This window comes from Oryzias latipes, chromosome 1 (assembly GCF_002234675.1).
Source record: "Oryzias latipes chromosome 1, ASM223467v1".
Lineage (NCBI taxonomy): Eukaryota > Metazoa > Chordata > Actinopteri > Beloniformes > Adrianichthyidae > Oryzias > Oryzias latipes.
This window is the reverse complement of record NC_019859.2, coordinates 31253408-31277198: the sequence shown is the minus strand read 5'-3', so window position 1 is coordinate 31277198 and position 23791 is coordinate 31253408. Positions and strand designations below refer to the sequence as shown.

The 23791-nt window shown below is 40.4% G+C and overlaps 1 protein-coding gene across 2 annotated transcripts in view; it reads left to right on the top strand.

The window, feature by feature from the left end:
• The window catches only part of helz (helicase with zinc finger), a 57733-nt gene that overhangs the window by 27414 nt on the left and 6528 nt on the right, over positions 1–23791 (top strand). For both annotated transcript variants that reach the window (XM_023960438.1, XM_023960442.1), the window contains 13 exons: positions 1156–1257; positions 2359–2537; positions 10826–10944; positions 11248–11393; positions 12109–12256; positions 14645–14828; positions 17907–18135; positions 19058–19343; positions 20869–20914; positions 21297–21484; positions 22328–22532; positions 22622–22704; positions 22788–23289. In XM_023960438.1, the coding sequence (XP_023816206.1) occupies positions 1156–1257; positions 2359–2537; positions 10826–10944; positions 11248–11393; positions 12109–12256; positions 14645–14828; positions 17907–18135; positions 19058–19343; positions 20869–20914; positions 21297–21484; positions 22328–22532; positions 22622–22704; positions 22788–23289 (2417 nt within the window). The remainder of the gene's footprint in view (positions 1–1155; positions 1258–2358; positions 2538–10825; positions 10945–11247; positions 11394–12108; positions 12257–14644; positions 14829–17906; positions 18136–19057; positions 19344–20868; positions 20915–21296; positions 21485–22327; positions 22533–22621; positions 22705–22787; positions 23290–23791) is intronic.

Below are 23791 nucleotides of genomic sequence, written 5' to 3'. Positions count from 1 at the left end.
TTTTGTTTTTCTTCATATTGACCCGTATCGCCTCCCAGAGGGCAACCGGTCCAAGAGGCGGTGTCCAGAGTGGATCTGCCTTTGGCAATGTTATGGGCTTTATTTAGGCAGTGAGAGTGGTAAAGGTTGGGCAGAGAGCAGCCGATGATTTTGGAAGGTGGAGGTTAGACACAAGGAGGGGACACCGGAGGAGTTGAACAATTTCAACTTAAGGCTTTGTTTCTTAGTTGTGACTGAACAAAACCAAGTGGGGAGAGGTTAACTATCCCCTCTAAAAAGATCCCTTTTTGGTGAAAAACAACTTATATATATTTCTTTCTTTTGTAAGTGCCCATGATACAAGTGGGATAATCCCCTTTTGAGGTTTCCTTTATCAGAAATGTACGAACTTTACTAAAGTAACAATCCGACCCAGTCAGGCCTCCACTTCCTCCTTAAATGTTTGCTCATCAGGAATTAGTGGATAATAGTTATAGATTAAAAGTAAAGATTACCCCCCCCCCCCAAAAAAAAAAAAAAAGAATGTCCTAATTGGTCTGTAATGAATTTATTACTAAACCATGAGAGGAAGAAGAAAAGCTGAAACAGACTAACTTGCCGTTTTTTCTAGATGCTTTTTGTGTTTTTGTTTCTGTTGAGACCATGGCCGTTTCATATTTATGCTGGGATGCATTTTTCGTTATTTTCTGGTGTGTTTAGCCCAGTATTTCACCTTGGAATAGTGCTGAAATGCCCCCAAATAAAGGGTGTTGGTGGACTCCAGGAAAAAAAGAATGTACCGGTATGTTGAACAGACAGAGGGATGAGCATCCCATGCTGTATTCTGGCCTGTGTGAGTCCTGAGAATACATGTGGGACATTGAGCACTCTGAAGATGTCTCCTGGTAGTTCATTCATTCCACTCATTGAGTAAATTCTTCTGTTTGTTGACAACTTTCTGGGTTTTTCAGAGCAACCCCCCAGTCACAGAGTCATTTCCTTATTTCCCTTTACTTGAACATTTAGAATAAACTTTCAAATCTATTTTTTCAGGAAAACTAAAACATTACTTTGACTTGTTATTGCAGAATTGTGAGGATTTACCTGAGACCTGAAGTCTATTTACAACTCACCATCGCACAACAATGTCACTATTTTTGTTCTTTCTTTCTGCAGGGTTTTGATCTGCACTCATTCCAACAGTGCGGCTGACCTTTATATCAAGGACTACCTTCATCCTTATGTTGAAGCAGGCAATGCGCATGCCAGACCTCTCAGGTATAGTAATATACTTTCCCCAGAACAGCAATGGGTCAAGTGCACCTTTGTGCTTTCCAGCATTCTGCCAAACATCATTCATATGTGATTTATTTTGGGTAAAAATGGTTAAGAAGCTGCAGAGAAGGTTTCTATGGTTGGGCAGACGGGTCTCTGCTACACATTCGCATAGGTTAGCTTATTGTTTTATCACAAAAAGGGAGTTCCAGGACAATTTGTTCTTCGTCATCTCCCTGACACTTTAGAGAGCTTCAAAACTTAAAAGAAAAACTTTTTACCACAAAGTCAAAGAACGAAGGACAGACTTTATACACAAAAAAAGTTGGGACTACAATGCATGATCAACCTCGAAGAAGTTAGAAGAGCTCAATCAAGTATATGCCATTTACTAAGCAGAAAAAACAAAACAAGAATTTCTAAACAGAGTTTAGACCTTCAAGAATTATTTTCTTCTTTCAGTTGAGAGTTTTAGTGACTGAAAACTGCTCTTAATTGTGTTGTACGGCACCATGTAATTTTTTAAAGTTTAAGTTAAAACTGAATTGAAAACACACAGTGCAGGTCCAATTTGCTCTGTCATCTATTGCTGTACTAGAGGAACATGTATGTGTGTGTGTGTGTGCACATGCAAGGCAAGTGTGTGAGCAAGACAACAAACAAGTCAATAATGTAAAAACGAGGCTGATATTCAAATGGCCTACTGCCAGTTGAATAGAGAATTTGTTTTTAAATGACTCAGTGTCTCACTGACCATGACCCTCATCACACATCACTGCTTTGAGGTAACACACAGACGCAAATCTCAACATTTTCTGCTTTGTATCATGACTTGTAATCACACCTCAGTAACCCCAGATATTGCCAAACAGGGAGGCAATTCTGCATTATCTAGCTTGCGATTCTGTCGTCAAATACAAGCCAGAGAAAAATGTCCACAAATGACTTGTAGTGGTCAGTGGCCTGGCTGTGATTCGGTAAGTTGAGCAGCTCTTTAGATCCGGCAGTTAGATCAATTAAATTTAGTTGTTCTGTGTTGCCTTTAGTCATTTTCTGGAGGGGATTCCTCCGTTTCATCTTTGTGCTTCTCCTTGATCCCTCCAGGGTATACTTCAGGAACCGCTGGGTGAAGACGGTCCACCCGCTGGTCCAGCAGTACTGTCTCATTTCCAGCACACAGGTCACTTTCCAGATGCCCACAAGGGAGGACATCCTCAGGCACCGCATTGTTGTGGTCACCCTCAGCACCTCCCAGTACCTCTGCCAGCTTGACTTGGACCCTGGTAAGTCCTGGAAAGGATCACTGTGTGTTGTCGTAAACAACCCAAGTGTGGAGATTTGTAAGTGACTATCTAGGTAAACATTCTGTTTTACATTCTATTAAAATTCCCTCAGTACTAATTTGAACCACAAAAATACCAAACACTGATTTTTGTAATGTTACGTTTTAACAGTTAGGGTTCCATGTTTTATCTCATACTCCAAACCAAACCAGCTCACTTTTTGCAATTTTTATGGATGAGTAATACAAAGTGATGCTGGTAAGCCTTAGCGCCGAAACAGAGTCCCGATGGGATGCTTTTGTTACACAATATAAGAATGAGCAAACTAATAAATATATCCAGGTTATATTTATTCACCTTCTTTTATCATGAAACAATGCACTTCTCTGCTTAGAAACAAGCAAGCAGGTTATTTACTATTGTGCGAGAATATTCCGTGACTTCAGCTTTAGGATCTTCAGAGCTATTGAACATCTTTTATCATAAGTGATTCATATTTCTAATAAAAAATCTCAAAACTTAAGAAAACAATTAATTTTGTCAAACTTTTGTTGTAGCATAAATATAACCAGAAGGAGCTGCTTTTCCAGAAGAAAATGTAGGGATGAATGCTCTATTGCTGAATGAAAAGGAAACTTAAAGGGTCATTTATGGCAACAACAAAAAAACTTGAATAAAAAAATGATCAAAGTTGACCATAAATTAGGGTTGGGCGATGTCCCCTAAATTGGCCGTTGACGATGTTTGCTGTCAACCATCGGGATGGACTATGATATTGTGTGTGTGTGTGTAGGGGGGGGGCTATTTTTAAATGTTTCGTTCTTATATAATTGCTATTCGTTATTTTACCTAATTACTTTATTTATTTTATTTCCCAACTAATGACTCATCTGCGATGATCCAGTATAAACTGGGGGAAGTGACTTTAACAAAAAAAGTAACAAACAAAATAGAGCTCAGATCGTCAGCACTCACAGGGGTGAAAGCTTCAAAGCAGAAATGTCGCTCAGTCCTTAGAAACCGTTCAAACAATCACGTGGATTTGTGTTTCCAGTCGTGTCCCGACTAAATAAAGGCTGATGTTATTACCACATGTTTACGTCCGGCCAGGATGCAGCGCCACCCAAAGCTAATGTTGTTAGCCCGTGTTAGCATACTGCTAATCCTGGCTTCTTTCCGGCTCCGTTCAGAAAAAGCACTGACCACACGGATTAAAATTCAAATGATGAGTGAACAGGTGTTTCATAATAACCGTAACATTATTAAAAGCACGTTTAGAAGATCGTCTCGTATATTACCGAGCTGACATGTCAATGTATATAGCCGGTCGGCGCTGTTTAACATTGTTTTGTATTGAATTGTTACATTCAATAAAGTTTGGCGGAAAAAATAGCCGCTCGGCGGAAGTTAAACCCTCTTCCGGTTTGTCAAACCCTACTGCGCATCTGCGAATGATTTATTCCGACCGAAAGTGTGACCTTATTGAACGTTTGTTATATTCTGAAAACATTTTTCTGGGCCCATCTACACGGTTGGATTCTGACCCGACCATTGATCCCATCAAGATATTTTGCACATGTAACCGCGGCTTATGGTGTCTACTCGCAACGTGGCGGGGGCGTGGCATCACTATGGAGTCTCTCCATTGGGATGTCACTCACCCATCCCGATGGACGATAGTATCGTCCATCGGCACAACCCTACCATAAATAAAGCGAAAACAGCACAATAGCAAAAAATATGTTTTTGCTGTATGTGAATTTCCCCCATGAATCAGGTTCGGTTTGAACGCAGTATTAGTCTAAGAGTAAGCTCGTCTGATAATACAAGAGACATTATACACACACGACAGTGAGATACAGAAATGATTGTTTAAAAAGATGGGTGAAGAAATGAATGAGTGAGAGGCTTCACCAGACCACACCTACGGGGCGTGTTCCCTATAAACTGCTCTAAAGATCATACGGCATCCAATTCGCAGACTTTCTGCTAAATTGCAGAAATAATTCTTTCTTAAAAGCTAAATTGGTTTGCCTTAAACAAAGAATTAACAATTGTATTTGCTTTTCTAGCTTTAATTAACCCACAAATAAGTTATTTTACAACCTCGTGAAACGACTTCATTAGTAATTATCTGCATCATCAAAGAAAACGTTTGTTTTTTTCAACTTTGATATTAGTAAGTCCTGACTGGTAAAGTCAGAAGTGGTGTTTACATGGACAAAGGTAATTGGAATGAACGCCTGATCGGAAGGAAAAGGCGTCATGTAAACACGCCGATTGGAATACTCTGCCCCGATCAGACTCGTTCGGATCAAAATGTCTTTCCGATTGAGATAGGTGGGTTATGCCGATTTTTGATCCGATCGTTGATCATGTAAACGGTTCATTCCGATCGTGTGTCACTGCTGCTCTTGTTTAACGTCATTCATAGACGGTGTTTCGCTGAGAGAAAGCTTTGGAGCTCAAACAGGACTGACCGGCTGCTCCGCAGACGCCTCTGCGCTCCGCCCTCGCCCCGCGGGCTCCTCTCCCAAGGGAGAGGGTGCTGGGGAGGAGCGCTTTGTGCCCCCGACGCCGTCCGGACCCTGCACGGTCTGGGCGCGGCTGCCGGTGGACCGAGCGAGCAGTGTCTCTGAGCAGAGCAGCCGGACTTGGAGCTTTGTGTTTGAGGGGAGGGGAGGATGCTTTGTCACGTGTGGGAGGCTTCAGACTGCGATCCGTCCTGCAGCTCTATGTGAACGAGCTGCCGAACTCAGGAGAACCAGGTCTCCCGGTAGAACTGAGTCCCCAAGCAGGGAAGTGGCTTTGGGGCGGTGTGTGAGCCTTTCAAAGCAGAAATGTTGCTCACTGCTTAGAAACCGTCAAACAATCAACGTGGATTTGTGTTTCCTGTCATGTCCCGACAAAATAAAGGCTGATGTTATTAGAATAGAATATCTTTATTTCTATAGCACTTTTCCCAGAGCAAGTCACAAAGTGCTTTACAAAGAGCATAAAATCATATCAACACACAAAAAAGTGATAAAATACAATAATAATAATAATAAAACAAAACACAGTAAAACGTGGTAAAACTAGGACTAAATCAACTAAAAGCTCTCCTAAATAAAAACGTCTTGACCTGAAATTTAGAACACTCAACGGAGTCAATCTGACGCAACGACAATGGGAGGGAGTTCCAAAAACGAGGAGCAACAGCTTGAAATTATTCCACATATTTATGTGCAGCCAAGATGCAGATTAGGGCATTTCCCGCATGGATTTTATGTTCATCCATGGCTAAATGTTGTTGGCGCGTGTTAGCCTCTCTTAGCCCTTCTTCCGGCTCTGTTCCGCTACAGAAAAAGCACTGACCACACGGATTAAAAATAAAATGATTTCCAATTATCTTAAAATTGATAGAAAACTTTGGCAAGATCTCTGGTTATACAGTCAATAATACAAAATCCGCCATTCTACTACTTGATGAAAAACAAGCTAGCAATCCTAACTCGCGGTCTTTATCATTCAAACTTGTGGATCATTTTACATATTTAGGTATAGAAATCAGACGTAAACTAAACGACGTTGTTAGGGTTAACTATGAATCTTTGATAAATGAAACTACAGTGTCTGTTGATAGGTGGATGTCCTTACCTCTCTCCTTGATGGGAAGAATTAATGCTATAAAAATGAATATTCTCCCCAAAATGTTGTACGTGTTTCAGAATTTACCATTGCCCCCACCTGATGATTTCTTTTCAAAAATCAAAAAACAATTTCTTGCATTTATTTGGAAAAATGATAAAGCACGAATTCGGTTATCCATGATGCAACTGCCATATAACCAGGGCGGGTTAAAATGTCCAAATATAATTTGGTATCATTGGGCTACACAATTAAGATCAATAAAATTTTATTTTGAAATTATTGATGCCCCCCAGTGGAAAGAAATGGAATCTGTTGGTCTAGATTTACCACTGCCATATTATCTTTATTCAGATACGATTTTTAATTTGATTAAGAAAACTACAAATCCAATTGTTAAATACATGATAAAAATCTGGTCTAGGGTATACAAGCATACTAATGAAACTAATAACTTATCTTTGTACACCCCAATTTGGGGAAACCAGTATTTTATCCCAGGGAGGGCAGATATTATCTTTCAAGACTGGTCTTCGAGAGGAATAAAATCAATACAGGATCTATATTTACCAAATTCAGAATCACTAATGTCCTTTGACGAACTGACATGCAAGTATAACATTGATAGGAAATGTTTCTTTAAATTCCTTCAGTTACGGAGTTTTATTAGAGAAAGGCAGGGTAATCAATTAACTAAGCAAAAAAAAACATCACTTGAAAGAATGCTTTCTAAAAATAGTCGGAATAAAGGTGCCATATCAGAATTTTATGATCTTTTGTTGTCCAACTCTAAGGAAAACTCTGATTTTAAATTTAGTGCCTGGAATGAGGATCTCAAAACAACCTTGTCAAAGGAAGATTGGGAGTTAGCTTGTAGCAAAGTTCCCAAACAGATAATCAGTACTCGGCTTAGGGTTCTGCAATACAAGTGGCTTATGAGAACATATATAACACCAGCGCAACTGAACCGATATAACAGTAATATTCCCGATATCTGTTGTAAGTGTGCTGAGGCTAAAGGAACTCTCTTCCACTGCATGTGGCAATTCCCTGAGATAAGTCTTTTTTGGGAGGAGGTTAGAAAAGCAGTGGAGATGATTGTTTCAAAAACTGTTCCAACAAATCCTGTTATGTTTATTCTAGGTATATATCCTTCAAATCCCAAGTTTAGTAAAAGCGAACAAATTATGATTGACATGTGTTTTTTACAAGCAAAAAGAACCATTGCAATGTTTTGGAGAAGAACCTGTAGGCCCAAATTGACTCACTGGGTGAAACAGATGCTCGTAGTTTTTCCATTAGAAAGGATTACATGTATTAGGAAAGGAAAGTTGGAACTGTTTGCAGAAATGTGGGGTCCTCTAAAAATTTTTGTGAGGAGTCTTAATTTGGAGAATGGATCTGTGGATGACCAAGACTAACTAAGAATACTCTGTAAACCTTCAGTATTTAAAAAAAAAAAAAAAATGCATTTGTATTTGAAAAATGTATCAAAAGATGGCTTTTCTTTAATTTCCTGATAAATAGAGGTTGATCTGTTTTTTGTTCTTCTTGTTATTGTTTAGTTTTTTTTCTCTGTTCTATTTTGTTTATTCTATTTTAGTTCACATATACAAATTGGATGTAAAGCTTGTGATTATGGTTGATAATGTACCAAAAATTAAAATAAAAACAATATTAAAAAATAAATAAATAAATAAATAAATAAATAAATAAAATGATGAGCGAACAGGCGCTTCATAATAACAATAATAAAGGCACGTTTAGAAGATCACCTTTTATATTACCGGCTTGTTTACAGCGGGACTCATTTCCTCTTCTGATATTTATACATCACTGCACTTGCCCAAATGATTTATTCCGACCGAAAGTGTGGCCCATGTGAACGTTTGTTATAATCTGAAAAAGTTTTTCTGGGCCCTTGTATGCAGCTGAATTCTGATCCGATCTTTGATCCGATCAAAACATTTTGCACACGTAACCGCGTCTGGTGATGGCGTTTGCACGCTGCATACATGAGCCGTGATAATTCTCGTCAGCAAGAAAGTAAATAAAGTTTCTTATTTAACCCCGTAAAGTATTGTAAACTCCAGCCACATTTGTGCAGCAAACTAAGCTACTTTAGTTTCTGGTGTCCTTAGACAGCTCTTTGGTCTTGGCCATAGTGGAGTTTGGAGTGTAACTGTTTGAGGTTGTGGACAGGTGTCTGTTATATAGATAACAGGTATTAATGCAGGTAATGGATGGAGGACAGAGGATCCTCTTACAGAAGACGTTACAGGTCTGTGAGAGACACAAATTTCACTTGTTTGTTGGTGACCAAATGCTTATTTTCCACCTTAATTTACAAATAAATTCTGTAAATTCAGACCTGGGGATTTCTCATTTTGCCTCTTATAGTTGAGGTAAACCTATGATGCAAATTACAGGCCTCTCTCATTCTATTAAGTGGGAGAACGTGCACAAATGGTGGCCGACAAAATTTATTTGGCCCCACTTTGTAAAAATCAAAACTTGTGAGGTGTTTTCTTTTAATAAATACGTTTTTTTAAATGAATGTTTTAGCCTACATTGGGTTTGCAATCCTGTACCTCCTATCTGTCCTTTTTGTTCAATGCACCAAATTGTACATTATTAGGCAACATCAGACAGGAGTAACAAAAAGATCATTTGGTTTAGAGATACGTTCTCTAAAGCAGGCAGCTTTGCCCCACATAAAGCATTATTTTCTTTCGATGTCACTGCCAGCTCTTTGCTCCTAAGACCAGCTTTTTGTCTTCTGTAGCGCCTCATCGTATCACTGCTGTCACGCCTCTGACTTGTAATTACTCATCAGTAATTTGTTGTGCCATTTTGTGTTCATGTGAACTGGAGTTAAAAGTAGTTGTGCTGAAGCAAGTTTTCTTCTGTTAGACATTACATCAACTCAGTTTCTATTATGCCAATCTTTTTTAATTAGGCACTATTTGTTTGATGTCAAAACTTAAGCAGTTTAGTAGCTCAATTCCAGACTCTCACTTTATTCCAGATAATCCAGCGTTTCCTGCTGTTTTTGTCTAAAGACTAGACGGCCAGTCCTGCAGTTTTTTATTTCTTGGGCTGGACAATAGATCGATTTAATCGATGAATTCAGATTAGTTGTTTTAAAAGCTTTTGTTGTTCGGAGAAGGGTTAGCCCGCCGGTTTCTCGCAAGGCGCAGGCGTGAAAAAGGCATCTAGCAGAGAGGAGCTTATTCAGCGAACCAGAAAAAACCAAAGCTTGTTCTGTGAGATACAGAAGCACACACGGCATCAGAAGCCTTGCCCTGTACCCTTTCTGTAGAGCGTTTGGCTCATAAAGCAGCGAGATGTGACTATTTCTAACAGGATCCAGACAGAACTGGACGACAAACCTGCTGGACCTACAGCAGCAACCAGAAAATGAAATTAAAAACAGTTGATTTGGAGAAAGTGATGTCATTGGACAGTGATCTGCAAAAACGCTTTCCTTCTATTTGCACAGTATGCACAACCATCTTTGCAAAAGTTCCGATGTTGTTTGTATTGGTGGGCGAACCGCAGACACACTGCCGAGGTCGACTCCAGGTAGAAGTCATGAAAGTCACCCATAAGGAGCGAAATAACAGAATGGTTACGGTAGAACAGGGGTGGGATTATATAAATTCACTTCCTTCCACAACCTTTCAATCAATATTTAATTTTAAGGTCAATTATCCTAAGTTTGATACGTCTTTGTACGAATGTATAACTGATGATTGAAATGTTTTTTTTTTCCATAAAAAACGTATTTTCTAAATATAATGATATAGATAATGAAACTTTATTAGCAGTGTCTTTGTGACATTACACAGCCAGTGTTGTGCTGAAACATCACTGTGTCATTTGTAATAATTATAATTTTTTGGACAGACCAGGATTGCTTTGGAGGAGGATTTCTTTCTTTATTTGAATTTGAAAAGCTCTCACTATTCATCTTAAATGAAGATCTTCTTAAAAACAGGTGGTTTTTATTCAGACCTCCACTCCCCTCTTTTGGCTTGACATGCTTTCATTGTTTGTTGACGGCCCGCGTGTTTATTTGGCATTGAACTGTAGCTTTGCGTTCCTGCTCCTGCTTTCCCGTGGAACTGGTGTAGCTTTAAAGGCTGATCGCTGTTTCTCCCTCCTCCACCGCTCATTTGCCATGCCGTTTTATCCCCCCCACTCACGCTGCCAAGCACCATTTGTGCTTTTTCAAATCTGTTGGGTTACTGTTCAACTCCTCTCTGATTTTCCACAAAACCAGTTTAGAGAGAGAAACCGGATATTTTCGGTTCTGGTAAACTGATTTCTCAGAAGCTAATTTATGTTTATATGGGATTGTAAACGATAAAATACTTAAGTACTGAAATTTAAAAATTGGAATGTTTTAAAATATTGAACCTCCTGAAAATGAAACTTTCCATAAAGAAATTTGGTCTAAAAGTGCATTATTTTTATTAAAAATGTTTGTCACCTTTGTGCTAAGACAAATATACTGCATATGCTGTTCTTCATTTTATATTGTAAATAAGAGATTGTTTTTAAAAGTCGGCAGAAAGCCTGATATGTAGAACATGAGCTGCTAATCTCTAACCCCTTGGTGCGTCGTGTAACACAGATGATAAATGTTTTGGCAGGATTGTTCACTCATATCCTGTTGGATGAAGCAGCTCAGGCCATGGAGTGTGAAACCATCATGCCTTTTGCTCTCGCTAGCAAATCAACCCGTATCGTGTTGGCTGGGGACCATATGCAGGCAAGTAGAGGGTCAACAGCATCACAGTGTTTGAACCTTTCTTTGTGGAAGCCACAGGTTTTAGTTCTAAAAGAAAAAGCTAAATGAACAAGCATAGTTCTGCCCGTTTAGAAATCCGTTTAATTAAACTGTACTTTCTTTTAACGAAGACATTTTTTAATTATTTCAATGTTCATGTTTTTCAGCTGAAGCTGTGTGCAGTTTGTTTCTCCGCTGCTGTCATGCTTCTCTTCTGATTATTAGTACTGTAGAAAACTGAAGGATGTTTCTTAATCTCTCTCACTTTTCCCCTTAATTTTGCAGCTCAGTCCATTTGTGTACAGCGAGTTTGCACGGGAGCGCAATCTGCACGTGTCTCTGTTGGACCGGCTGTATGAGCACTACCCCTCTGAATACCCCTGTCGGATCCTCCTGTGTGAAAACTATCGATCCCACGAAGCGATAATCAAGTGAGTGGATGTTCTCCACGCTGCTTTGTGTGAAAAGGATTGAGATGAAGCCAGCAGGGAGGGCAGGTCTGGAGTGATAGCCAGTATGCGACACCTCAACATTACTGTAGGCCAGGGGTCGGCAACCTGTACCACTCAAAGAGCCATTTGGATCAGTTTCCCACAGAAATGAAAACACAGGGAGTTTCCAGTGGATGACATCATTTCACTCGTTTTAAAAGTCCGTGAAGAGGTGTTAAATTTTTATACCATGCTCCGGGTGAATACTTGATTCTGATTGGCTGCTGGGTGTGCGTTAAAAAGTGATAACCGCACGCCCCAAAAAGAAGTCGGAAAAAAAACAAGAATTAAGGACTAAAAACTGGTTACTATTTATTACTTTTGAAAGTGACCATGGTATAAGTGGGTTAATGGCCTTTCGAAGTGTGCATCATCACTTTTTAATGCACTTCATTAAAAACCGCACCCTGTCTTCTCTTTTTATGCAAATGAAAAAAGTAAACTGGTTAATAGTCGACCTAATTTGTAAAACCACTGCAGTCTGAGGTATAACGTATAACTTAAACGTAAACTTGATGGTTAAAATGTTGCACTGCATCGATCCGAAGATGGTAAGAACTTCTTCAGAACTTTTTTTTTTTTTTTTTTTGCATAACTTGATTGTACAGGTTCTGAAGTCTTGGTTTCAAGCCCCTGTTTTTCCTTCTCTCTATAGCTACACATCAGAATTATTTTATGATGGAAAGCTGATGGCAAGCGGGAAGCAACCCTCCCACAAAGACTTCTATCCTCTCACCTTCTTCACAGCCAGAGGAGAAGACGTCCAGGAGAAGAACAGCACTGCCTACTACAACAACGCCGAGGTGAGTCTGCAAGCACGCCGTCCTGAAAAGAAGTTTTTCCTTTTTAACAGCTGTGTGAGCTTCTTAGTTAAACGGGGTCTCTGTAGAGAGTTTTGACTGATAATTTGTGAATGCTTCCTTCTTTAAAGACGTGTTTTTATTTTTATTTTGTGTGGACATAAAGCAACATGAATCAATTTTCATAGTTGAAGTATTAATATGTAGATTATTACTGGTAGTTTATGCTGTTAAAGCATGTTGTAGCCTCTTTAGTTTTTCCAGGATTTTGTCAAACTGTTTTGTTCATTATTTCTTCTTTTCATGTTGTCTGTGGTTCTTTGACTGGGCTCTTTCATTTTTTTTTAAAGAGGCATATCTCAACCACAGAGCATTGACATAAAATGTGATTTGTTTGAAGTAGTTTAGAAAAATATTTTCAATGTATTTACTTCAGAAGGCATTTATAATGTTCCTTTTGAAGTTTGATGTAGATGCCAGCCCTTTACCCCAAAGAGAAAGAAAATCCAGTGTTTGAGCTGAATAAAATGTAAAATATGTACAAACAATAATCCGTCACAGCTCACTTGATTCTCTGAGCATTGTCATCTTTTTCTCTTTATTGCATTAATTCAAGTTTTAACTTACAGCCACACAGAATGTAAAATCTCAATAGATTTATTCGTTACCATAGAAATTTAAAGTTCATAACAAAGTTAAATGCAGCAAAAACAAAATTAAGTTTTCAGCCAAAAGAAAATGTTTTTCATCAGCAGCTACAAACACAACCACATTAAGTCTCACAGGTTAGATGTTAGGTAAAACCTTTTCCAATTCACTTTTATTTTGAATTCCAATGTAAACAGCTTCCCATCATGTAACACGGTCGTACTAATAGCAGCACTGAATGTTGCCAGTGAATCATCTTACAAATCTCTTCATAAATTATTTGTAGCTCTGCAACTTTCAGGCTGTATCTTTGAAGTTTGTTGATGTATTCGTGTTACACACTTTCCCTCTTAGCCCTAAAACTCGTCTGTTCCCAGTGTACAGTTGAAACCAGAAGTTTACACACACCACATAAACACACACACACACATGCTTTTTTATTCTCACCGTTAGACATGGAAAAAAAAGTCAACTTTTCATGTTTTTGGTCAATCATAATTAACAAAATCATTTCTATTTTTTAAATGTCAGAATAATGAGACTAAGGTTTTTTAGACAAGTTATGACGACTTTTATCAAATTCAAAAGTTTACATACGCTAAGACCTTTAAACAATTTGGGAAACCCCAGATGATGATGTCATCTCTTTGGAAGCTTCTGATACGTTTATTGACAGCATGTGAGTCCATTAGAAACACACCTGTGGATATACTTTAGGGCACATTTGAGACGCACTGGCTTGTTTGTAAAAACATCATGGGACAGTCAAAAGAAATCAGTCAAGATATTAAGAAGGCAGATGTGGTTCTGCACAAGTCCGGTTCATTATTGGGTGGAATTTCCAGATGCCTGAAGGCGCTGCGTTCATCTGTTCAGACTATTGTACGCAAGTATAAACATTCTGGGAACGTCCAGCCATCATATCGCTCAGGAAGGAGACGGGTTCGGTGTCCCAGGGATGAACGCACCTTGGTCCGATATGTTTAGAACAACCAATGGACAAAGGCAAAAGATGTTGTGAATACCTTGGCTGAAGATGGTTATCAACAGTGAAACAAGTACTGTACATACATGGGCTGAAAGGCTACAGGACCAGGAAGAAGCCATTACTCCAAAAGAAACATAGAAAAACCAGATTAAAGTTTGCTAATGCACACAAGGATTAAGACATTCATTTATGGAGACATGTCTTATCGTCTGACGTAACTAAAATTGAACTTTTTTGCAACAATGACCATCATTATGTTTGGAGGAAAAAGGGGGAAGCCTCCAGGCCTTGGAACACTAAATGTAAAACATGGGGGTGGTAGCACCATGATGTGGGGTTGTTTTGCTGCTGGAGGGACTGGTGCACTTTAAAAAATAGATCATGAGGAAAGAACAGTATGTGGAAGTATTGAAGCAACATCTGAAGACATCAGCCAGAAAGTTCATGAAGCAATGACCCAAAGCAAACTGGTAACAAAGTGGCTCAAGGATAACAAAGTCAATGTTTTGGAGCCCGGATCTAAATCCTATTGAGCATTTATGATCAGAGCTGAAAAGACGTTTACATGCAGTTAACTCTTTAGAAACAAATCTGCTCATTGCTTTATTAATTTTCAAAATGCATCTTTTTATCCTTATGGTAAAACATATATCAACTGTTGCTTAAGTTATTGATTGATTTGTTACAGATTTTTCTTTTCACCATTTTTAATATCGAACTCCTTAAATAGCGTGATTCTTTTCCGGTGCGTCCAGGTGTTTGAGATCGTGGAGCGGGTGGAGGAGTTGCGTAAAAAGTGGCCAGTTGCTTGGGGTAAACTGGATGACGGAAGCATCGGGGTGGTGTCCCCCTATGCTGACCAAGTCTTCCGCATTCGGGCTGAACTTCGTAAGAAAAGGATGCACGAGGTCAGCGTTGAAAGAGTACTCAACGTCCAAGGTGAGCAAACGTGTACTGAAAGCTACAACTGCAATGTGTGTCCAAAGAGGAAAAAAAGAACCTGACATATTCTGCTTTTTAAACATTTCCCCCTAAAGGGTAAGTTATGAAATGGCAGTGTGATGTTGTGCTTTTACACTGTGTGTCGGCATAACTTTTAGTCAACTTTTCATTAGTGACGAGTGTAAAGTTAATGGGATTTTTTTTGTGTTTCACACAGCAAACTAAAAAGAAACTTCTGGTGCTGCTTCAGTTTATTTTCATGTGGTATTTATGCACAGTTCTAGTAAACTTTAATAAAATGCCTCATTAAAGAGGAAGTTGATTCAAAGAAGGTGGACGTTACCAGATTTAGTCTGATTCATTCCTGTTTAACTTAAGTCTTTTAAGACGCAGCTTTTGACTTTTCTTGATATATACATACATTCACTGGCCGCTTTACTAGACACACCTGTCCAGCTGCTTCTTAATGCTAATTTCTAACCAGCCAATCGCATGGCAGCAACTTAATCCATTTAGGTAGACATGGTCAAGACGATCTGCTGCAGTTCAAGAATGAGGAATGAGGCAGAAAGGTGATTGAAGTGACTCTGAACGTGGTATCGTTGGTGGTGCAAGACGGGCTGGTCTGAGGATTTCAGAAACTGCTGATCTACTGGGATTTTCACCCACAACCATCTCTAGAGTTTATAGAGAATGGTCAGGAAAAGAGGAAATATCCAGTGAGCTGCAGTTCTGTGGGCAGAAATACCTTGTTGATGTCAGAGGAGAATAGTCAGACTGGTTCCAGCTAATAGAAAGACAACAGGAACTCAAAAAACCACTGGTTCCAACCGAGGTCTGCAGAAGATCATCTCTGAACACACAACACGTCCAACCACGATGCAGATGGACTACAGCAGCAGAAGACCACACCGGGTGGGACTCCTGTCAGCTAAGAACAGGAAAATGAGGCTACAATTAGGGTTGTGCCGATGGACGATATCATCGTCCATCGTGATGGGTGACTGACATCCCGATGGAGAGACCACCATCGTGATGCCACGCCCCCGCCACGTTGCGAGTCAACACCATAAGCCGCGGTTACATGTACAAAATATCTTGATGGGATCAATGGTCGGATTAGAATCCAACCGTGTACATGGGCCCAGAAAAATGTTTTCAGAATATAAAAACGTTCACTAAGGTCACACTTGCGCAGTAGGGTTTGAAAACCGGAAGGATATAAATTCCGCCGAGCGGCTTTTTTTTTTTCAAACTTTTTTTCAAACTTTGCTTTTTCTGAACGTAGCCAGGATTAGCAGTATGCTAACACGGGCTAACAACATTAGCTTTGGGTGGCGCTGCATGCTGTGAATAACATCAGCCTTTATTTAGTCGGGACACGACTGGAAACACAAATCCACGTGATTGTTTGAATGTTTTCTAAGGACTGAGCGACATTTCTGCTTTGAAACCGCTCAAACCGCTGTGTGTGCTGACGATCCGAGCTGTGCTCAGCTCAGATACACACTTTTAGACCCGGTTCTGATTTCGGTTGCTTGTACCACTAGAGCTGCGGGGCGGATCGCAGTCTTAAATCTCCCACACATACCGCTCATGTACCCCCCCCCTCCCTTCCCATCAAACACAAAGCTGTAAGTCCGCGCTCCGCCGGTCCACTTCACTAGTTAAGTGCAGGAGCGGACTACACTTCTTTTCTATTTTGTTTGTTAATTTTTTTGTTAAAGTCACTTCCCTCAGTTTATACTGGATCATCGCGGATTAGTCATTAGTTGGGAAATAAAATGAAAAAAGCAAAATAACGAATAGCAGTTATATAAGAATGAAAAATGTAAAAATACCCCCCCCACCCCCCAACCCCACCCCCCCCCCCCCCCCCCCCCCCCCAGGCGATGTCATCGTCCATCCCGATGGTTGACAGCAAACATCGTCAACGGCCAATTTACGGGACATCGCCCAACCCTAGCTACAATTCACACAGACTCACCAGAACTGGACAATAGAAGATTGTCTGGTCTGATGAGTCTCCATTTCTGCTGCAACATTCTGATTGTAGGGTCAAAATATGGCATCAACAACATGAAAGCATGGATCCTTCCTGCGTTGTGTCAATGGCTCAGGGTTGTGGTGGTGGTGTCATGGTGTGGAGATGTTTTCTTTGCACACTTTGGGCCCCTTCCTACCAATTGAGCATGGTTCCAACACCACAGCCTACCTGAGTGTTGTTGCTGACCATGTCCATCCCTTTATGACCACAGTGTACTATCTTCTGATGGCTACTTCCAGCAGGATAAGGCTCCATGTCATAAAGCTAGAATCATCTCAGACTGGTTTCTAGAACATGACAGTGAGTTCACTGGACTCAAAAGTCCTCCACAGTCACCACATCTCAACCCAGTAGATCACCTTTGGGATGTGGTAGAACGGGAGATTGGCATCATAGATGTGCAACCGACAAACCTGCAGCAACAGCGTGATGCTATCATGTCAATATGGACCAAATGCACATACGCACACATTTCTTGGTATAAGACCAATAAGGTAGATAGTTCTTCTTGTGGGCTTTTATCGTTTCCTTTTGATTGCTTTGTCCTGATATCTGTCAGATAGTAACAGCCAGCAAGTTTTAATTAAACAGTCCGGGAGGGGTGGACTCCCGCCAGGATGGGGAATCCCCAGCTGCAGCAACAAAATCTGCCTTTTTTTACCCACAGAATGTTGGAATTGAAGCCACATTGAAAATGTTTTTCTGTTGGAATGTTTTGCTTTTGGCCCCAATAAGGAGGGCACACTAAACACAGAGAGACCATTCTGTTGAAAGCACAAAATGAGGTGTGTCTGTCACTCCAATACAATTGCCTCCCTATCCCAAAAATCTGATAAGTGGAACAAACACTGTGTAAACGACATCCACCGTGCTTTTCATTATATCCCTGACTTTTTGTGACTAGTGTAACTAAGATCAACTAAAAACAGGTACTCTGAAGGGTAATGTTTTCTTAAAACCTAATGTCTGGATCAAGACTCTCGATAGACTTGAACTCTGAAATGAAAACGTGACGTTTTGTGTTGCAGGGAAACAGTTTCGGGTGCTGTTCCTCAGCACCGTGCGGACACGGCACACCTGCAAGCACAAGCAAACAGCCATCAAGCGGAAAGAGCAGCTGGTTGAGGACTCAACAGAGGACCTTGATTACGGTTTCTTGTCCAACTACAAGCTACTTAACACAGCCATTACAAGAGCCCAGTCCCTGGTTGCAGTTGTGGGAGACCCCATAGCGCTCTGCTCTGTAGGGCGCTGCAGGTAATTTGTTTTGAGAAATAGTAATAGACTGTGATCTGGATTCTTAATGATTGTTAGCTTTATTTTTTACAATTATTTGAGATGTTTTAATGCTGTGAAACTCCTCACTACACACTTTATACACTTTTCTTTGACAAACAGTGATATATTCACCCTTTAATCTCTTGTTTAAACACTGAGTTCAAACCTCAGTAGAGAAAAATAAATCCAGGATTATAGAATGGAAAGGAAAATCTGTCGTACAGGACAAGCAACATGGAGGAGATCTATTAACAAGGGTCTACAGCCAATCAGGACACAGTGCTCAGCCTGCACCTAAATAAAAAAAATAAAAGCAGCCAGCCTTCAAAAGGTGAACCGCGTTAGGGCGGGGGACTGCTCTACCTATTAATGGAAAAAATATAAATAATATAAAATGGAAAAAAAGTCAACGTTGATTCATAAATGTTTGGCTCATTCTAGTAACGTGTGATTACTTCTTTTTATTTTCATAAAACTCTGAATGTTTTTGGCTCACAGTAATCTACCAATTACTTTTTTTTTCTAATTATTACAGCTTTATTCTTGCTTTCTTCCCTTTAAATAAATCTGGCACCTCTCTGTAACCGCCTCCTCAGTAACTGATGTTTGTCTCAGCAAATAAACTTCAAGCTGATTGATAAATGTCAGCCTGCAGACCTATGAAGCGTAAGTCTTCAGTCTGTGCACAGCGCATCCACACTCTGAATTATCAGGAATGAAAAGCTGTCGGCGCAAAGTAGCTGGCTAGCAACCAAAATGGAGCACAGCTTAAGCTGTTTTTTCAAACCAGATAGAAAATTGAGTTTGACTTTCTCTTCCTCGCCTTACGATCACAGTTACTTAAAATTCTAACAACACAGAATAAACTGTGTGTTAATCGTCAGTTTCTTGCTTTTTGCAGAAAATTCTGGGAACACTTCATTTGCATTTGCCATGAAAACGCGAGCCTGCATGGCATCACCTTTGAGCAGATCAAGGCTCAGCTGGAGGCCCTGGAGCTCAAAAAGACGTACGTCCTGAACCCCCTGGCTCCAGAGTTCATCCCTCGTGCCTTCAGACCCCTGCAAGGACACCACTCTTCCCCGCAGGCCCTCCACCCCCTCCATCATCCACACCCCCAACATGCTCAGTCAGCCTCTAACAAGCAGGCTTCGCAGCAACAGCAACAGCAACAGTCCCCCCCTAAGGTGAGGTGTTTTACCAGAAAAGCCGCACAGGAGCGTACATTTCTGTTTCTATCCACTACTCTTTTTAAACTGTTAAATCTAAAAAAAAAAAAAAAGATTGTGCAAATAAAAGTCAGAGTACAGAAATTCACGTTTTTTTACATTCACCTCACTAAAAGCTGTCGGATAATTGCATAAGCAAGGTGGTTGTCATGGTAACGCAGCCGGCCGCCTCGCTCAGAAGTTGTGTAGGAGCTCAGAGGTTTGAGAGGCTAAAAGTATTGCAATGAGGGGATTTGTCACGGTTAACGGCAGGCTGAAGCTCAATCCGACTCTGAAAGACAGGCATGCATGTTGGTCTTTGTCACACGACAACAAACGCTAATTTTCTCTTTATTCTACGTCAATTATTAGATTTTTTTCATCTTGGAAGAACATCAAAAGTCACATTTTTATGGTTATGTTTTGATTGGGCTTTTTTCTGTTTATAATACTCCTTTTAATCTGTATCTGCTGTGTAAACACAGCAGATACAGATTAAAAGGAGTATTATAAACATAAAAAAAAGCATGCTTTACACATGCTCTACAGTGTCAAATGTGTGTTAAACGTTCATTTCACAGCAAAGAAAATCCTTTTGTGTGTGTTGGGATGGGTCACATTTTATTGGGACTGAAAATGAAGCAAAGACACATTTCACGTTGTACTCGGGGCTCGCTTTAGAAAGCTTGTTCGGCTCAGGTGGGGTTGGCTCAGCCCGTCTCGTCACATAAAGGTTAACCAAATCAGCCCAGCAGCCAGCCTGCTGCCATCACACACGTGGCTTAATGAGTCAAAACTCTGCAGCATGCTCAGCTTTAGAGGTAAACACACACCTCGCAGTTTTATTATGCTGTTTGTAATGATACAGCACAGATTGACACAAAGCGAATGAGTGACATGGCTGTCAAAGTCTGAAACTAGATCCCACTGAATCCATGCAGAAGGAAAATGTCTATTATCTATACGTCTTACTGTACTAATATTCTTTTTATTCTAGTTCATTGTGGGGTGTTTAGGTGCCTGGTTTTAAAACAATCATGAGTTGAAATGAATGTAAATGTGAATCCCTTTGTTCTAGTCAGCTCAGTACGTCCCTCCATGTTGGTACAGAGCATGAAAATAGACTGTAGCAGATGTATGCATAAAATATCAAGGCTCATTTTTTTCCCTTTAGAGTAAGATATTGGACAGTTTGGGGTTTTAAAAAAATGTTTGCGTTTAAATCAGTAGATACATGTGCAGATTTAGAGGGCTGTCACTTTCTGTAGCTGTAAGTAAACACTCTGCCTCTCAATGAACTAATGCTGAAGTCTTTAAAATGACAGTCTTTATGGTACAAAGATGATTCACGCTGTGATGTTGCTGTGGGCCAGGATTTCACTCTCAAAGTATCAGTTGTTGGTTCCTGTAGACGGTTGTCGTTTACACTTCTTGCTGTTGCTTTATTTGACATTTACAGACATAAACTGTCCCTACGTGACGAACGCTGCTCTTTTGTTTGCAGGGGAAACATGCTAACCACTCGGAGCACCTCCCACCTGAAGGATATGGTGAGTTTGTGGGAGAAATGCTGTAAGAAGGAAATCCAGCTGTATTCAAAGAATCCTTTTGGAGCCCAGACCCAATTTTTATGACTTTATTTAATTGGGGCGAATACAAAAAAACAACTTTTTGCAGGTTACTACTTGACTAAAAGATGGCACTAAAGGTGGTGGAAATAGAAATGCTTTTAAACTGTATATCATTTATGAATTCAGATGGTTAATAACGATTATTTAAAAAAAAATTAGGTGCATTTTTTATTTTATTTTAAAAGTTTTTAAATGTAACCCCAAAACAGAATTTTAAATTTTTTCTCACAGCATTTTTTCATCTTAACATTGATTTATATTTAATTAAAAAGTTTTGGCTTACATTTGCTTGGCACTGCAGTTCAGCCCAACCCTGCTGTGTTGATGGGAAACCCTATCCGGGCATTCACTCCACCCTTGGGCGGCACCGCGGCTGGGATGGGCAAGTCACCCAGTCCGGTTCAGAGGATCGATCCTCACACGGGCGCCAGCATCCTCTACGTTCCAGCTGTGTACGGGGGAAACATGGTCATGTCCATGCCTCTGCCGGTACGTTCAGCACTGCCGGAAAACTACTGTGGTGTGCACTTGTCTGTAGTCTAGTGCACTAGACTAGTAGTCTAGAAGTAGTCTAGTGCGCTAGTAGTCTAGAACTAGTCTAGTGCGCTTGTAGTCTAGCGCACTAGACTAGTTTGTAGTCTAGCGCACTAGACTAGTAGTGTAGTGCACTAGTTGTATAGTGCACTAGGCTCTTCTGTAGTCTAGTGCACTAGACTGGTCTGTAGTCTAGTGCACTAGACTAGTAGTCTAGTGCACTAGACTAGTAGTCTAGAAGCAGTCTAGTGCACTAGACTAGTAGTCTAGAAGTAGTCTAGAAGTAGTCTAGTGCGCTAGTAGTCTAGAACTAGTCTAGTGCACAAGACTAGTAGTCTAGAAGTAGTCTAGTGCACTAGACTAGTAGTCTAGAAGTAGTCTAGAAGTAGTCTAGTGCGCTAGTAGTCTAGAAGTAGTCTAGTGCACAAGACTAGTAGTCTAGAAGTAGTCTAGTGCACTAGTGGTATAGTGCACTAGGCTCTTCTGTAGTCTAGTGCACTAGACTGGTCTGTAGTCTAGTGCACTAGACTAGTAGTCTAGAAGTGGTTTAGTGCACTAGACTAGTCTGTACCGTAAATCCACCCAAAGTACAGCCGATGCTGAAGGGATGGATTTAAGTGAAAGGGAACAGTTTTATTTATTCCATACTTAATGCAAATGGATCATTTTATTTCGAAAATAGTAATTTAAATGCATTATTTTTAATAATAGCATTTTAGTAAATGTTGTGTACATATTTTCTATACCTTCCCTTCCCCTGTGGCAAAAACTGGAAATAATGTTTTGAATTCTCGTCAGCTTCCTTGGCCTGGATACCAGAACCGCTTTGCTGTGGACCCGCGCATCATGAGCCACCCAGCAGCCATGGCTTACAACTTGAACCTGCTGCAGCCGCAGAGCAGAGGCTCCCCCATTCCTTATGGCGGAGTCGCACATCCCTCCCCATTAGGAATGGGCCAGCCCAGTCCTGACAAGGAGCAAGCAGCTGACCCCATCCGAAATGGCAAGTCCAAGTGTTTGCATAAGCTTCAGTATCAAAGCAGAAGCCAAGTTTGATGGGTTTTGTTTCATTTCTTATTTTAACCCCTTCAGGTAAAGTGGAGGGAAGTTCAAAGTCAGAGCAAAACCGTCTTCAGACTCCAGAGAGGAAAAATGCTGAAATAAAAGAAAAACAGGCAAGCTTTGTTGATTATCTAAATGGGTTTTGTGGAAACAACAGAAAATCTGATGATGGTTTGAACTGTAACTGTTTTTTCAGGGAGATTTAGATACGGGGCAAAGTCGAGGTCAGGATCCACAGACAGAAGGGGTCATCGGATTTCCTAACAGTTTGCTACTCCGAAAAGACCCTTCAGCTTCTCAAAGACCTCTCAACTACCACCTGGCGCCTCCCAGCGCAGCGTTTCCTCCCCATCCCGCCAGTGGAAGAACTTTCCCACAGCAGTTTCCGGTCCCTAGGCTTCCTTATCGGCTCGGCCAGCCCCAGCATCCAGGAATGGCGCCGCAGAGTCAGCAGCAGCTCAGTCCCGCCTTCAGCGGCGGAAACCACAATGCTCCGTTTTTGAGTGGCGCCATACCCGCTCACAGGCCGGTGCAGTCGCCTTCCGCGGATGGACCGGAGCCTGGAGGAGTGGAGGACTTGAGCAGCGCTGTTAGGACTCCGCTGGGCCTCCCCACTGCCCAGCATCTGGGTCTGCAGCATAACAGAATCAGCAGCTACGGGGAGGATGGACAGAACGGAGGCCCAGCAGACCCTCTAGGTGAGTGGAACCTGTCACTGCCTGCTTTGTAATCAGGAGGATCCTGTTGTGGTTCCACGGTACAACAGGAACGTTTGGAACACTTGTTGATTTGCCAAAACAGCATTGATACAACAACTGTTATCCACTAAAGCGCATTGCTGAAATGGTATCATGCTGCACATAAAACGACTGAAAGAAAATGAACTTTACTGAAAATGAAAGGCTCACGTTTATAGGATTTTTAATATATATATATATATATATATATATATATATATATATATATATATATATATATATATATATATATATATATATATATTATTTAGTCTTTTGCATTTCTTACACAATTTTTAAATCAGTATTTGTTTTTAAAATTAGTTTATATTGTTGTGATTCTGTTTTTTTACAGTTATCAGTTTATTTATTTGTGTTTACATAAAAGCTTCTAGTGATTTAAGTTGGTATTTAATAGAATTTCTTTTTTAAATCACTGATACAATTCTTAAGTAAATGTTCA